The 17,352-nt window shown below is 39.4% G+C and overlaps 1 protein-coding gene across 1 annotated transcript in view; it reads left to right on the top strand.

The window, feature by feature from the left end:
• Positions 1–17,352, top strand: part of LOC134798041 (phospholipid-transporting ATPase ABCA3-like) — a 67,654-nt gene that overhangs the window by 10,737 nt on the left and 39,565 nt on the right. Inside the window, exons 8-22 of the mRNA XM_063770370.1 lie at positions 16–180; positions 1,610–1,788; positions 2,204–2,344; positions 2,690–2,807; positions 3,255–3,409; positions 4,156–4,383; positions 5,118–5,256; positions 5,777–6,026; positions 6,392–6,447; positions 7,385–7,497; positions 8,959–9,187; positions 10,511–10,593; positions 10,814–11,027; positions 13,382–13,603; positions 16,740–16,862. Of these exons, the coding sequence (XP_063626440.1) occupies positions 16–180; positions 1,610–1,788; positions 2,204–2,344; positions 2,690–2,807; positions 3,255–3,409; positions 4,156–4,383; positions 5,118–5,256; positions 5,777–6,026; positions 6,392–6,447; positions 7,385–7,497; positions 8,959–9,187; positions 10,511–10,593; positions 10,814–11,027; positions 13,382–13,603; positions 16,740–16,862 (2,415 nt within the window). The remainder of the gene's footprint in view (positions 1–15; positions 181–1,609; positions 1,789–2,203; positions 2,345–2,689; positions 2,808–3,254; positions 3,410–4,155; positions 4,384–5,117; positions 5,257–5,776; positions 6,027–6,391; positions 6,448–7,384; positions 7,498–8,958; positions 9,188–10,510; positions 10,594–10,813; positions 11,028–13,381; positions 13,604–16,739; positions 16,863–17,352) is intronic.

Here is a 17,352-nt window from a genome sequence, read left to right as displayed (position 1 = left end):
TTTTTTTTTCTTCAGCTCAATACCTGGAACTGATCACCATGTCAGTTTACACCGCGTTCCTAGTCGCCAGCATGCTGACCCAAAAGCTCAAGAGTCGCGCCTTGTCTCTCCTGTGCTGTTTACTACCACATGACCCATTCATCCGGTTTTGGAGGGCACTCGGTTCTAGAGAAATGTTCGGTAAGCTATTAGTTATTAGTCCGTTCGGTAGGTATTTTATTTGTAATTTGTTGTGTATATAATATGGACTATTTGTCTGCAATAAACGTTTACATTACATTACATTTTACTTAAACCGTGTTAGTATATGGGTGTCTCCACTTTTTCTTGTCACTCCTTGCCATGGCTCTCCTGGATCAGTCTCAAAACCATATTTTTTTAATTATTCAACCACATACATTTTTGTGGTACTTTCTTAAATGGGCCATGAACTAAGCATGTTGGTATATTATGAATGTTCAACCAGCAAGATGAGTTGATGTTTAACCCTTATCTTTGCATTGTAACACCCGTGATACCTGGAACTTTAAAAAATCTAGCAGGTTCACTTTATTACCTAACAAAATAATTCTGCCATCAATATGTCGAGCTACCCTCCTTTCTTATAGAAAAAAATAATGGACACAAGTGTCATTGTAAATTAATTAGTAATTATCAACATGGTGCCACGGAAACAACAGATTTCAAGTCGCACTGGAAGTTTTGCATTTATTTCTTAGATTAGTATATATTTTTCCATAATCTACATTTTGATGCATTTACTATCTGTTAGTGCATAAATATTTACAATGCGTTCGAATTTAAAATCATTTAATACACAGAAACTTACAAAAAACTGTTATGTATTATATTTGATACATTGCCAAGAACTCAGAAATGTACATATCGAAAGGATTGTATTACATTTAATACATTGCCAAGTTGTCGTCAAAATAGTTTTACACGTTTTTTATATTTTTTTATATTTGTGGGGTTACAAAACATGTTTTAAATATTTAATATTAACTGTGGTATTATTTAGTTATTGAACTTTGATTTTTTTTAAGTACTAGATGTTATTTAACTGTATATTCGTACGCTGTAGCATTATTGCTACGCCGTAGCCCGTAGCACGGAAAAATATGTGAATGGCAAAAAATGCCCCCAACGTAAAAAAAAATATTTTTTTGACTTTTAATTTATTTGTTTACTTTTCATCTTATACTGAACTTATAGCTGATGACTTTTTTGAAACTTTACGGAATCGAATTTTCCGCCCATGTGATCAGGTATTCGTAGATATAATTTATTTTTACAGGTGTAATAGTCATCTGATGCTTTAGATTGCGTTAATTAGCAATAAATTATAATTTCTGTTGCATTACATGTTTTATTTTTATTAAAATCCACATTTTTCTTCTAAATAGTAGGTAACTATTTTATCGTGGGATTGGAATTGTATTAAATATGATACATATGATTTTCCAAAACTGGAAAATCCTGGATTTTTTCGCTTATTTTTTAATAGTCTAGTATGCTCAAAAGGTGACAAAAAACTAAAAAAATGTTTATATTTAAGATATTTTGAGCCTTGCCAAGATAAGGGTTAACTTATAGTATATTGTTACAGGTGGTAGCATATCGATCACAAACATGTGGACGCGGAACGCAGCCGAACAGACCGCCGTCGCCGAACTGTATCTGTTTATGGTGCTGCAGATAATCCTGCTGTCTATGATCGCCTGGTATCTCTCCAGAGTGCGGCCGGGGAAGTACGGGCAAGCGTTACCCTGGAACTTCCCATTTTGTGTAAGTCTAGTTATTCGCCTATATCTCAGCTCAGATCTGGGGCAAAGATTCAATGAGTGTATAAAATATATGCAAATCCCGTTAGATTCAAGCTACTACCTATTCGCTTCATGTTGGCCGTTACATCCCGGCCCGCTTTCCTGCGTCATCCCCTCTTGACCCCTTATCCACTCGGCTATCACAACTTTACAACTACTTTTATTACTTACATTTAATACAACCACAAAAGCATTATGAGCAGTGAGCATTAAAAAATAAAGTACGAACTTATTTGTAGTGAGTGTAGTGACGTTATCATGCAATGGTCGCCGACGGCCAACTGAAGCGAACGAATAGTATCAATGTTTTACTATGATAGATGTACATTGGAATTTACAAAATCGAATGATTGTCTCATCTATTTCACTCTTCTCAGAAGGATTATTGGTACATGCAGCCAAAAGTAGAGGCCGCGCCGGAAGAAACCCAGTTCGACCCATGTGAGGCCGACCCGCGCTACTTCGAGAAGGCCCCGGCTGGCCTCCCAGTTGGCATACAGGTCAACGATGTCTACAAGGTAAGGAAATAAACATCTATCGTCTAATAATGATACATTTTAGCACTTAGATAATTCATATAAATAAGGAAATAGTTTGGCCCCATGATGCTCCCTTGTGGAACACCATAATAAGGAGAGAGTTTCCCAGTTCTACATTTTCAATCGATACATTATACATTTTCCATAAAAATATTTCCACATAAACAACTAAGTATTAGACCTAGACTCATTCCTCATTATTCGATTTTATTAAGTAGATTTGGGATCGTCATAGTATCAAACGCTTTTGCATGGTCCAAGAGTAAACAGGGCACTTTTTTGACCAGTCGAGATGTCAACGACTCATGCACAGGATTGTTTCAGTCGTTCGGCAAAGACCCGGCGTTGAGTGGCGTGGATTTGACCGTGTATCGCGGCGAGATCACCGTGCTGCTCGGCCACAACGGCGCCGGCAAGACCACACTTATCAACATCATCACCGGTTTGTATTTTTAAGTATTTTATGCCAAAATTTTCTATTTATGCTCAATTTAAGGCATAGAAGGTAGGGTCCTATAGAAGTGGTATACGCGTGCCTCCTTGAGGGACAAAACATAAGCAATGCGACACTATGATTGGTCGAATTTATTTGTTGCCCACCATAATCCACACTAAATTTACGGTGGGGAACAAATAAAATGTGAGACTGTGACAAGTACAAACAATAATAGCTCTTTCGCTGCTACTCCTACTGAAAGATACATAAGACTATCCTGTTCAGTCACTTCCCTCCACCTTTCATGCCAGATCCAGTTACATACTAGATCCATGATTTAAGGCTAAGTTATCAAACGTGTTAAAAATAGCATCACGTATCCGACACTTTTCTGGAATATCCCTGTATTAATAGATCAGTCTACAGGTTAAGAGTCTAACCCCCGTTCCTCAGGTCTGATATCCGCATCGTCCGGCCGCGTACTAGTGGAAGGCAAGGACACAGTCAAGCAAGCAAAGGAAGTCCGCAAGCTGATCGGCCTCTGCCCACAAGAGAACATCTTCTTCCCACATCTTACGGTGCTGGAACACGCCATGTTCTTCGCTATGGTAAGATTTAATCATGATTTTTGAAGTAAAAAAAATAATAAACTTTTGCCGAATCGTGACTATAGTCCGAAAAGAAATAGTAGAAAATTATTGAGGGCGGCACTTCCTACGTAACTGTTACATTTTTGACGTAAAATGACATGGCAACAATTTAGTATGGAAATTTTTTCTTCCACTTTTGTTCCATTTTATTAATTTTCTACTATTTTAAGTCGCACTATACATAATCACGTCATAATTAAAGCGCTTAAACTAAATTTAGAGAATACTATTTTTCGGTTACTGCGATGTATACATACTTATGGTGGACTCAAGAAATTTAGGGGGTACAGGGAGGCAGGGTACTCCAATATACTGGGTCCGAAAAATAGTGTAGTCTAAAACGTGTACATTTAATCTCTAAATATATCCGGCATCGATAGTTCAAATAAGTGCAGATCTTTAAAAATAAACTAAATAGGTAGTATTTCGTTTCTTCGGAAAATCGGACAGTTCCAGTTTTCAAGATTAGTTTCTAATATTTTTCTCAATTTCAGTTACAAGTACTCCAAGACTCTTTTATAATATACAGATGAAGTGCATAATTGTTTTCCATCGATTGTCCCAGAGACGTTCGTATTTGTCATGCTACTTCAGTCAACCTCAGTAGTAATTGTACCGAGACTGACTGGAATAGCAAGACATGTTCGTACGTTTTCGTTAAAATACGATGGAAAGACTACTACATTTGTACACTATATTTCCAGCTCAAAGGCAAATCGTACACCCAAGCCCACACCTCAGCCACGGACCTATTCTCCAAACTCCAGCTATCGAACAAGGCAAACGCATTAACGTGCGCGTTGTCGGGTGGTATGAAGCGGCGCGCGCAGCTGGCCTGCGCTGTGGCTGGTGGCGCTCAGGTGTTGGTACTGGACGAGCCCACTAGTGGGCTGGATGTTGAGACTCGCCGTGAGCTGTGGGACTTATTACTGGTCAGTACACTATAAAATGCAAGTAGACTAGTAAATTAGTAATAGACGGATCTCTCTTTTGTACATGTGGATTCATATCAAATAATTTGGAAAAATGGTGGAGAAAAAAAGACAATTAGTGATGTGACGAAACACCGCTGACACTAACATTCGTACGATTACGCATACCCGCATTTGTAAATGTTTTATGTGTGGACCATATGCAAATCGTGTTGACCATACAACATCTGACAAAACCGAATACTTTACCGCTCGGCATTGAATGAATATCTCAAACACACACACCCCACCTATGGATATTAAGTAGCCCGGGTCAGGTGGGCCATTTTATTTAAAGTAGTCCCCTACACTTTTTTTTTCAAAATTGGGATTTTTTATGTTATTTCTACTCAGAATCATGAGCTCTTTTGATCCTAATAGGAGAAAAAAAGTGTCCTAAGATTTCCATACATTTTTCGATCTTTCCATTCCGAAACCGCCATTCAAAGTGTATGAAAAAATGGTAACGGAATGGAAAAAACCTTCTTTTTTTTCTCCCGTTAGGATAGAAAGAGCTCGTGATTCTGAGCAGAAATAACATTAAAAATCCCAATTTTGAAAAAAAGTGTAGGGGACAACTTTAAATAAAATGGCCCAGGTGACCCGTTGACAAGTTTTGCACCCTTATGTTTTGTTGGATGCAGCCATTACTTATGTCGAATTGTCTGTAAAAAAATAATCATTACCAATTGCAGAGTCTCCGCGGCGAACGAACGTTACTACTAACAACGCACTTCATGGAGGAGGCGGACGCGCTGGGCGACCGCATCGCCGCGCTGCACCACGGTCGAGTGCGCTGCCACGCCACATCCATGTTCCTCAAGCGAGCCATCGGTGAGCAATATCAACTCTTAACTGGTGTATATAAGGTTCAAAGTCCTTTGGCGTCTAAACCACACGGTGTTACACCTCATGAGTGGGTAATATCAACTCTTTGATACTGTTAGTAATGTGACTTGTCTCATATTCGCAATCCTTGTGAAAAGAAAAATTATAGGAGGTTTATAAACCAAGCGATTTTCTATTGTATCATTTAATCACTGGTCAGATCTGGTTTACGTCATTCTAGATAGTGAAGTACCAAATTCTACGTCTGTAAGAAAAATTAAGTTAATTAGCTCGATTTTAAATATATTAAGAACGGGTTACTCACGTATTTTAAGTCGCGTTTCATACGTGAGTGACCCGTTCTTAATATATTTAATATGTCTGTGTCTCACGGAAGTTTTGTTATTAAAATTAATTAGCTCCAACTTGCCTGAAGCAAAGTTCGACGGTTGAATAGGAAAAATGATTGGACACAATAGCTATCGATCAGCACCCGTTATTATCAATGATTTTACTTGTTCACCAGGAACCGGCTACCGTCTCTCGTTCACAACAATCGGCGCCCCCAAAGAAGCTGCCATCACGTCAACCATCACCACCGTCGTGCCTACCGCCACCATCCGCGACCGTCGTCCGAACGGCGTGTCCTATAATCTTCCTGCTAAAGATACGGCGCGTTTTCCGGAACTCTTTGCGTCGCTGGAAGACGCGCGATCAAAACTGCAGATAGATACTATAGGAGTCGGGAAAAGCACGCTTGACGAAGTGTTTTTAGAGTAAGTCGTATTCATTCTCTTACATCATTCAAGCGAAAGACACTGCAAGATTCCCTGAATGAGTGAGCTCATTCGTAATGTGTCCGTGCAATTTCACAGCTGCATAATCGTCATCAGATATATCGATGCGGCCAAGGTCCTCACAATATCTGAACGCGCCTCTATTGTCAAGGCGTTAAGTGCGTTTTCAGATATTTTTGAGCACCTGGGCCGCTCTGATATATCTGATGGCGACTGTACAGCAGAGATTTACAACCTTTTTTTGCGTCAAGTTTTAAAATTTAGTGGCTTCTATTCTTTAATTTTGCCTCTACTCACACCTTATTGGCTTGATGGCTTCTAGCAAGTATAATGCTTGGTTTCAGACTGTGCAGCGATGATAAACCAGCATACACGGAGGAACCAGACAACACCACAACAGGTAAATTTATAACTGCTGGCTATAGAAGACTAGAAGAAATTTAAAAATGGAAAAAATACTACCTTGGGTGAGACTTGAACTCACGCCCGTGTATCGATACTCCAAGCTTCGTTCGCAGACGTTTCTGCTTGTAAAAAAATAATTTAATATAAGAGTTGTACAGTTAGACCAAGATAACTACTGCATACTATGACAACGTAATAATAATGAGTCTGATCTGAATAATCTTATGGAACTTTCAATAGGAGTAGCAGAGAAAGCGCTATTATCGTTTGTCCTTGCCTGTCCATAACCTCACTTTTCATTTTTGCCTACTATGAAAAAGTCATTAATAATGCCACATTAAACCACCAAACTTTGGCGGGCAATATCGAGCCCGCATATATTACGTATCTTGTTTTTGATACGTTATCAGATAAAATAATCGCATTGCGTATGTTTTGTATCTCACGGGCCCACGCGTACTCTATGGTTATACCAGTGGGGCGACACTCCTCCTTTCGGGCATTCTCGGCTCCGTTCGGCTCAGCATTGCTCCGAGCAATTATTGGGGTTGACACAACTTGACGTCCTTTTGCGTGCACGACCACAGATAAGATAATGACTTAAATTTTGACAATCCTAAAGGGATAGCATACATTAGAAAGGGACAGCATGATTCGTTCCAAAACTTCGGTTTTGTAGGAAGTGTCATTTCGGTACGGTAGTACCATTGTTTCTTCTATGTTTATACTTGCTTTTAGATTCCAATGACATCCGACACAAGACCAGACGATGCAACGGAGCCACGCCGTTTTGTCGCCTAAATATTATATATATTCGTTTTAACTTCATAAAATACATATGTTAGTCTGTAAGGTATTTGTAATATGTCTTGTTGCCTAATTTGAATTTCTAAATAAATAATATAATAAATATGTGTTGTGATTTTGTGCAGAGCCGGTTCACGGGACGGTGAAGGGCCCCATGTTGTACGCTCGCCAGTTCGCAGTATTACTGCTGAGACAGTGGCGCTACATCACATCTCATCTGCTTTCTTTCTTGGGCATCGTAAGTAATTAATGTTTTTAAAATAACATAAGTATTAAGAATCTTTAAATCAGATAACAATCCGCCATCTTGATATTTTGGCCAGCCCCTTTTAAAACAACTTTAACTACGTTATATTTTGTTCATTTCCATGCTTACTATTTCTTTGTTTCGAAAAATAACTAGTTTTTAACAAGCTTTTATTAGGTATGTATGTAACTAACTATGTAATGGAATCCAAGGTAACTAATTTAACCATCTACCAAGGATCGTAGCGTCATGAAAATTGGCAGCTGTATCAAAGACATATGTAACTTCGTATAAGACGAATAAAGTCTAAGGAAAAAACGTGCCTCAGATTTCAAGTAAAAGTCATTCTCGAATAGATGGCGCACACACCTTTAGCCTATCCTCGGCTAGATGGCGTGACGACACCGTTTCATATTTAACAATTTTAACACATAGATATCAGTGAATGAACATGGATCAAAATGATATAAAAATAACAAAATCATTTTATCCATATATATACATTTTTTGATAACTTTATACGTTTTCATTTTGAGTTTTAGTCGTGTGTCGATAGATGGCAGTAAATTTACAGTGACTACAAAATTTACAATGACAGGACCCCTCTATACTATCTATTCTTTTTGGCTGTATGTAGTTCTGATGACAATACAATAATATGGTACTGTCGAACTGATCTGATGATGGAGACAGGAGGTGGCCATAGGAACTCTGTGATAAAACAACGCAACCTAATTGTGTTAGGGGTTTTTAGAATTGTCTCGATGAGTATTAGTTGTCTGTCGTAAGAAAAGTGCAGTCAGCGATAAAAGCTTGTACCAAAAATGAAATTCTTGCCAAAAACTTATTTTTTATAATTTGTAACAAAATTGTTGTAAACTTTTTGATAAATAAATTAAAAAAAAAAGTTTTTCATTGCCCAGCAGTGGGACACTACTCCCACTGCTGGGCAAAGGCCTCCCGTTCTTTCCTCCACTCAACCCTGTCGTTTGTACTTTCCCGTCAATCCGGGTAAAATGCGTCCAAGTCGTCCCGCCATCTCCTTTTCGGTCTGCCTGAACCCTGGCCTGCACCGTAGATGGTGTTCCGAAATAACTAGTAAAAATTATGTTTTCAAAAAGTTTGTCAAAAAAATGCGATTATTGTGACATGTCAACTGGTGTTGCCACCACTTTAGTGTTGAAGTGGAAACGACTTTACAATCTTAGGGCTGATTTAGACGGCGCGCGAACTCGTATGCGATTTTAGTTACATTGAGGACTAATGGTTACGTCCAATTCAGCCAACCAATCAAATACCGCAATATAATGAAACTCGCATGCGAGTTCTCGCACCGTCTAAATGAGCCTTTAGAATCAATATCTCTTTACTCAAAAATTTTGAAAGTGACATACGAAAGATTCAGTCTCGTAACATGTGTTCAAAAATATTCATTCAAAAACCCCATTCCAGATAGTATTCGTGACATTACTCCTCTGGGCGTTCACGTCCGTGGCAAACAACCACCCGTTCGGCATGCAACAGACGGAAAAGCCGGACGCCGATATGCCAATGAGTCTAGAGCTGTATTCTGCGCGCGCACAACGCCGTGTGCTGGTTAACGTGGATAAGGACACGCTCGACACGCTGCGGGTGGGCTTCAAGGGGGTGCAGTTCGAGGAAGTCCAAGATGCCGTTGATGGTACGTTTTTTTACTAAATTCTTAGTTATTTTAATGTATTATTATTATTGTTTACAATCTGACGATCTCTGTGAATTCATGTTATTTGGATACGTTGTGACATTGTTAAATATCATGTAATTTTCAATAAGAAATAAATTAATCTATCTATCTAGGGTTCCGTACCCAAAGGTTAAAAACGGGACCCTATTACTAAGACGCTGTCCGTCTGTCTGTCACCAGGCTGTATCTCATGAACTGTGATAGCTAGGCAGTTGAAATTGTCACAGATGATGTATTTCTGTTGCCGCTATAACAATACTAAAAACAGAATATAATAAATATTTAATTGGGGCTCCCATACAACAAACGTGATTTTTGCCGTTTTTTGCGTAATGGTACGGAATCCTTCGTGCGCGAGTCCAACTCGCATTTGGCCAATTTTTAAGTTTTATTTCACTATTTTAAACCAGCCGTAGTTATAGTGTTTCGTTTATTTTTGTACCAGCGTTCTCTCTCGAAAAAAGTTTTTAATAAATGTTTCTAATAAAATTGATGTATATTATTGTACACCAGAAACTTCCAAATTATACAAGTAAATGTGGCGCGCGCACCGCGAACGAAAACGCTCGATACAAGAAGCGCGCTCGCTGTGACGTCATCAACAGTAACATTTTCTAGATATATTTCGTATTGTTGAACGTGTTTATCGAACAAAAATAACAAAATGTTTCCAAATATGTCCAACGGATTCATTTCATCAATTCTACTCAGTGGCGGATTTGCCCTAAGGCCAGAGTAGGCCCGGGCCTAGGGCGGCAAGACATTAGGGGCGGCAGCAAGGCGGCAGTCTATATGATGGCACAGAATAAATAATAGTACTAGGTACAGAAGACTCACTCTCTAACAAAACGCGTCTGTTATGATCAGCACAGATATGGCCGCTAGGTGGCGACAGCGCCACGCGCGGCTTATGGCTTTCCCCAAAATTGGTGTGGAACGGATGTACTTTTAGCTAGCAAAGCGACGAAATCGCGGAGTGAGCCACGCCTGATGATGGGTGCTGAGAAAGAGGCGGCTAGTAGTTACTACAGGGCCTGGGGTCTAGGGCGGCCAAGACTGCAAATCCGCCACTGATTCTACTCGTATCTCTAAATTAAACTCCAACCATCTTAAGGTGGTCAGGCCGACGCGTGACGTGGTGGGCTTTTATCTATTATTTGAATTGTAATCTATTGTTCGTAGAGATAGAGTCGATTATCCGTTGGACCTTCAAGATAGTTCTAACGACTTTTTACTGCCTTTAACTTTACAAGTTTTATAATTTTAAATTATTTGTTGCAGCTATAATTCAGATTGGCAAAGAAGACATCGCGGAGTATAACAAGTACCTTGTGGGAATCGAGATCAACGACACAAATATCAAGGTAAGCATTATAGATCTTATATTAATTGTTTTTGATATGTTTGAAATTAAATTTACTGATTTCTTAATGTATATTGATGTGTCTACAAAGTATTTTTTTTATTTATTTTTTCCACACATACAATTATCATTACAGGCAGAACCCATTGCGATATTGTGGCAAAAAATTCAATACATAAACAGACAAAAAACAAGTACCTAAGTAACATTTTCTTTACCAGGCTCTGTACACGACCACAGTCCGCCACGCCGCTCCCGTCGCCCTCAACCTGCTTAGCAACGCGCTCAGCACTCGCCTCGTAGCCGGAGCCGACGCACACGCCATTACTATGCGTAACCATCCGTTGCGGGGCGCCTTCGTGCCTTTCCAGGATAAAATCAAGTTTCCCAAGCAGAATGAACAGAAATTTATATGGACCTGCAACATCGCTATGGGTAAGCTTCTATAATCCTTCAAAACTTATGTCCCTACAGGTGTACATGACCTCCGAAATCCTCAGTTTTCTCAGCAAGACAAGATCAAGCTGTTTTTTGTAGGTAATCATAGTTACTGCTCAAGCAAAATGGGTAAAAATGTGTATGCACCTGTTTTGCAAATAACATTCATATATGGACTTCTTGCTTCATCTGATCTAGAGGCTACCTCTATCTATATGATTATGGTCATAGAACATATAAAATATAAGTGTGGCAGGGTAAATTTCCTCATGGCTCCTCTACACTATCGGCTATGATAGTGCAGTAGTATACTGGCGGGCATGATAGTGTAGAGGGCATACTCGGCAGTCCTCGCCAGTCATCGTCTATCATCGCCTGCGACCCGTGAGTTGTCGGGTTTTAGGGCACGCATCAAAGGGAATTCGCCAGGTGGTTGCGTTGTACAGGCGATGATGTGGATGCTTGCATGATGATCTTGCCGATGATACTATCAACGATCATCGCCGATAGTGTAGAGGAGACATCAGATTGATTACATTTAGAGACAGACTGTAAAACTGTGTTTCTCGTGTTTTTATTTCTATATGCGATAAAATATTTTAACCCCCTAAGGCCCAAGGACCTATAGTACCTATTCAGTTCAATTAAATTTAAATCATATTTGATTGGAACAGAGTTGCTTTTGCTTTGTTTTGTTCAGTTTTCAAACAACGCAAAATCAACTCTATTTCCTACACTAAAGGTTCAAATTTTGCATTCGTATGGCCTTAGGAGGTTATTTATTTATTTATTACTATTCGGAGATCCAACAGCTGTTAACATGTTAATAGGTTTTATAAATGTGATACAAAAAGCCAATAACAGGTTCTCACCAGTAAATACAGATTAACAAAAACAATTGGTGGTTAGCACTATTGCACTACACATTCATTTCAACGCCAAAGGCAGAGTAGCAAATTTTGAATTCGTATTACTAAAGAAGATTCAAAAGAAATACAGATTAACAGAAACAATTGGTGGTTAGCACTATTGCAATATACATTCATTTCAACGCCAAAGGCAGAGTAACTAATTTTGAATTCGCATTACTAAAGAAGATTCAAAAGAAATAAAGCAAAAGTAAAGAAAAAAAAGAAAAAACACAGCACAATGAAATTTCACATTCCACTAAGCCATGCTCATTTAAAGAACTCCTCTGTCAGGATACGCCGCACAGTTTGGATGTTGCTGTTGAAAATATCGATGTCATGCTCCTTCGTGAGTTTATTTAGACATTTACTAGCACGTATCAAAAAACTGTTCTGTCTGTAGTTACGCGAAGCATTTGGAACAGCAAGGGGTCGAAAATTTCTTGTAAAATTGAATTGATGGAATACTGAAAGAGAGCTCAGCCAACAACTCAGGGCAATCAATATTTCCGTTTATAATATTGAGAATGTAAACTATGTCTGAGATTTCACGGCGTGTATGCAACGGAATGAGATGATGCTTCCTACAAATATTGACATAGTTGGAGGATGTATAAGGATATTTAAGTTTAAAGCAGAGGAACTTGATACATTTCTTCTGGATGCGTTCTAGTCTATCAATATAAGTATGATATCGGGGATTCCAAATTTGTGATGCATACTCAAGTTTACTCCTAACATATGTACAGTAAAGAATTTTAATAGTTTTAGCTTCAATGAAGTGTTGGGAGCTACGCATGATAAACCCTAGTGCTTTGGAGGCATTAGATATGACAGCATTAATGTGGGAGTCAAATAATAATTTAGAGTCATGAATAATTCCCAGATCTCTCATTGACTGGACTCTTTGCAGCTGTTGACCTTCAATCATGTATGTAGTTGGAATTATGCATCGCTGTCTAGAGAAGGTTAATGTAAAGCATTTGGATGGGTTAAGTTTCAATCGGTTTAACTGGCAGTAGGAAGCTAGGCGCGAAAGGTCCTCTTGCAATAAGGACAGGATCATGAGCAGATTTTACTTTAGCATAGATTTTCATATCATCTGCGAAACAGAGTAAATTAGAAAATCTAAAGCAATCACTGATGTCATTAACAAATACATTAAAGAGGAGAGGTCCCAGTAACGATCCTTGAGGGACACCACTTGGAACGGTCACCCAGCCTGATATATAATTGTTAACGACAACAGCCTGTGATCTATTGTCAATATATGATGAAAACCATCGCAGCAAGTCACCATGAATGCCCATTTTATGCAGCTTTAGAATTAACAATTTATGATAAATTCTATCGAACGCCTTGCTGTAATCAGTATAGATAACATCTATTTGGGCTCCTTATCATACATAGATTCGTAGTGTAACCTCACATGATTGTCCGCAGTGGTACTCTTCTACCTGTGTACGTTCTCGAAGCTGCCGTGCTCGGAGCGGGTGTCGGGCGCGCGCCACGCGCACGTGGTGGCGGGTGCGCCGCGCGCGCTGCACTGGGCCGCCACGCTCGCCGCGCAGCTGCTGCAGGCGCTGCTGGCGTGTGTGCTGCCCGTGTGCGTGCTGGCGGCGGCGGTGGACAAGGACGGCACGTTCGACCAGCCCGGCTTCGTGTGTGAGTAGCAATATCCGTGTGTTTTCAACTACTGCGTTACTCGCCTGTGTGTGTGTGTGTGTGTGTGTGTGTGTGTGTGTGTGTGTGTGTGTACTGGTGGCTGCGGTGGACAAGGACGGCACGTTCGACCAGCCCGGCTTCGTGTGTGAGTAGCAATATCCGTGTGTTTTCAACTACTGCGTTACTCGCCTGTGTGTGTGTGTGTGTACTGGTGGCTGCGGTGGACAAGGACGGCACGTTCGACCAGCCCGGCTTCATATGTGAGTGGCAATATCAGTGTATGTTTTCAACTACTGCGTTACTCGCCTGTGTGTGTGTGCGCTGGCGGCTGTAGACAAGGACAGCACGTTCGATCAGCCCGGCTTTATATGTGAGTGGCAATGTCCGTGTATGTTTTCAACTACTGTGTATTGCTGTGTGTGTGTGCTCTGGCGGCTGCCATAGACAAGAGCAACCAACCAAGGTCGCAGATCTGCGTAACCAAAGGTGGAACGCTGTGACATGTTTTGGTTCGATGAGTAAATTGCTGCTTTTTTTTGCGCAATACTTCTCTTTGAGTAATACTTCACTTTGCTGTACATTGCTACTGACATACTTTGCTTGACAGACTATACGTACGCAGTTGTATAGCTTTCTCGACGTAGGCGGTCTCTGCGCGCGCCATGGGGTCCCCGAGCAGTATAACAAGACGCATGGCCTCGCTCCCCAGGATACGCGCGTAGTTTTATTAGTACATTATTGTCGAGGCTCGGAAGTAGCTACTTGCAGGCTGAGGATTCGTTTTAAACGGACGACCTTGGGAGTCCGTTTAATTGAATGCGAAGCCAGCAAGTAGCCTTCCAACTGAGTCATATATAGTGCTTTTCTCAAAAATGGTGCAAGAAATATAAATATAATAGAAATATTTTACAGAAGAAACGTTCTTACGTATATATTTTCACAGAAAGAAGTAGAAACAATTGTAAAAGTTTGCCTTGCCGCCTTTTTATTTTTTTAATTTAAAAATAGAAGTGTATTTTTCTGCCGAAAATACGCCAACCTATTTGAGACAGCTAAATAGTCGCGGTACCAACATTATAATAATAAGTACTTAGTCATTTGTTTGGCAGTTTAATGGGCCTGTGCCTTCATTTGATATGGCCATTTCAACTTTTAAAAAGTTTGGAACACGACAAATAATGGAATTTGTATGCAACATTGCAGTCTCGATTTTGGGACTGCAATGTTGCATACAAATTCCATTATTTGTCGTGTTCCAAACGTTTTAAAAGTTGAAATGGCGAATGGTTTTTAACTTTTAAATTTTTTACTGACCATAAACTACGCGCTTCGCGACCAATTTTTTAAACGGCAAAGTCGACTTTGCCGTCCATTTTTGAGAAAAATATTTTTCAAACTGGAAGGGTAGACAACACATGACACACACACACACATGATGATGATGATGATGGGTGACGATAGATGTCAATTCAACACAATTATGCGACATTTGACATTTTTAGGTAATAAATTGTATGGAGATGACATCTATCACCGTATCCTTACAGTTTAAAAAATACTTTAGCCGATAAAAGAGTCACTATCTGAGTCTCCATTATGAGATTTAACCTATTCATAAATATGTTTCTCACAAAAATCATAAGAGCTTAATTTCGAGAGGTATAGTAATAGCCACCGAATAGTTCTACTATCTTCTAACTCCATCATCAGATTAGCTCAATGATACCAAATTATTATATTATAACACTTTAAACTCTCGCGTTTTGTAAACATATTTTCTCAAACATGCAATGAAATATTGATGTTATGTTCCTTATAATAGGCTGCGAAGTATCACGTTTCAGGTGCGGCTAGGACAAAAGGTCGTTAATGGAATTTCATACACATCATGCAGGCCTAGGCCGGCAAAGTCCTCTTTTTTAATTTTCATTTGACAGATATTTGTGACACAGCATCGTGGCATTCATCCATTAAAAAAAACTAGAGGCAGTATTTGCTTTATGGTTCGTAATGACACTCTGCCACTACGCCTATAAAAAAAAAACAAAAAACAATGTTTGCTATAATTTGCAGTTTTATTTGTATAAAATCAACATGAACTTAATAAATAATACATTCAATAATTTTATAATTTTAAATTATAAATTTAACTACACAAATAAAAACATTTAAAATATTTCATCTAAACGTTAGCGGTAAAAAGGTCTACTCAAACACGCGTAGTTATATTTTTTAAATTGTTATGGAGGTAAAGTTGAAAAATATTCATTCTGTTTTATTGGATTTATGGTGCGTTGTTGATTTTTTGACTTTAATATGAGTTCCGACGAAATAATGAAATTAATATTAATTGTAATCGTAGGTGTTGGAATTGGCAGCGTAAGCAGAATTGATTTTAATAACTTGCTGCCTCTGCCGCCAAGTCAAAGACGAAGTATGTATATTATATGGTTGCTTATGGCAATTTTATTATTTCAGAAACTAAGAAAAATGGCTTACAGTTTATTAGAAACAGTTTTGTGGCATATTTTAAATGAATGTAACTACAAACTCGTCAACACTGTGGAAATTATACTTATTTACTCCATGCATAAAGCAACGATGTATGTGAAACATGATATCAACATGAAAGTGATATGTAAACTTATGTGACGAAAACGACAGTCAGACGGATACAAGGCGAAAAAATCAAAGATACATGAAAATATACGGGTAGTAAAAATACACGACTCGTGTAAAACATACGCGTGATAATGATATAGGTACGTGTTGGTTATATTTTGGGTGTAGTTTACTTTTAGTTTTTTCTATAAATAAAACTTGGTTTTCGTGGATTTTTTATTTTATTTATTTCATTGCATGTTTGAGAAAAGCACTATACATACCTCGGCGGGAAATGGGGTTGCCCGCGCTCAGACCTATGCGGCCTCGCTTCGCTCGGCCGTCTATATGTCTTCGGCCGGCAACCCCTTTCGTCCCGGCATCTGTAGTAATGTACTATTAATTACACAAACGGGTCTACCGCGATATCATTTCATCGTTTTTACCTTTAATTCCGACGTTACGACGACAATGAAATTATATCGCGGTAGACCCGTTTGTGTAATAAATAAATTATTATATTGATTTGTTTCAGGGGCGCTCTGCGTACTTCTAATACTAGGCATATTAGCATTCCTTGGTCTGGTGTACTTGGCCAGCACGCTACTCAGCTACACGGCCACTTCTACAGTCCTCGTCGTCATCGCCTTCCTCTTCAGTCAGTACCCTACATTTTAGAATTTTATTGTTGCTTTAACCCAGCGGTCGGCAACCTTTTAGCAGCCAAGGGCCAATAGTAGTTAACGGAGGTGACGCGGGCCGTACTTTGTTAATATTTATGACTTTATGAGATATTGTCCTTTGTCACTATTACATACAAAATAGCCAAGGCGCCTCTCGGGCCGCAAGTGACAGTTTCGCGAGCCGGGCCGCAGGTTGCCGACCGCTGCTTTAACCCATCAACTGAACCTGTTTCATGCTAAGAAAGAGTAAGGGCTCTTGTAAAGATGGCACCAGTTTTGGGGTTTCCTCGGAAAGCGGTGCCGTCATATAGCGGCCGTAATACAGCGGTGAATGACGTCACTAGAACGTTGCCTATGTAAATCAAATGGCGCGGTTTCCTATAGAGAGCGGTGATTGACACCGTAACGTCAAAAAGCGGTGCCGCCATTTGAATGACGGCCGTCTTGACGGTGTCGATAGTTTCG

The sequence above is a fragment of the Cydia splendana genome, chromosome 16 (genome assembly GCF_910591565.1).
Source record: "Cydia splendana chromosome 16, ilCydSple1.2, whole genome shotgun sequence".
Classification (NCBI taxonomy): domain Eukaryota; kingdom Metazoa; phylum Arthropoda; class Insecta; order Lepidoptera; family Tortricidae; genus Cydia; species Cydia splendana.
The sequence above is the reverse complement of the archived record's forward strand: the minus strand, read 5'-3'. Positions and strand labels throughout refer to the sequence as shown.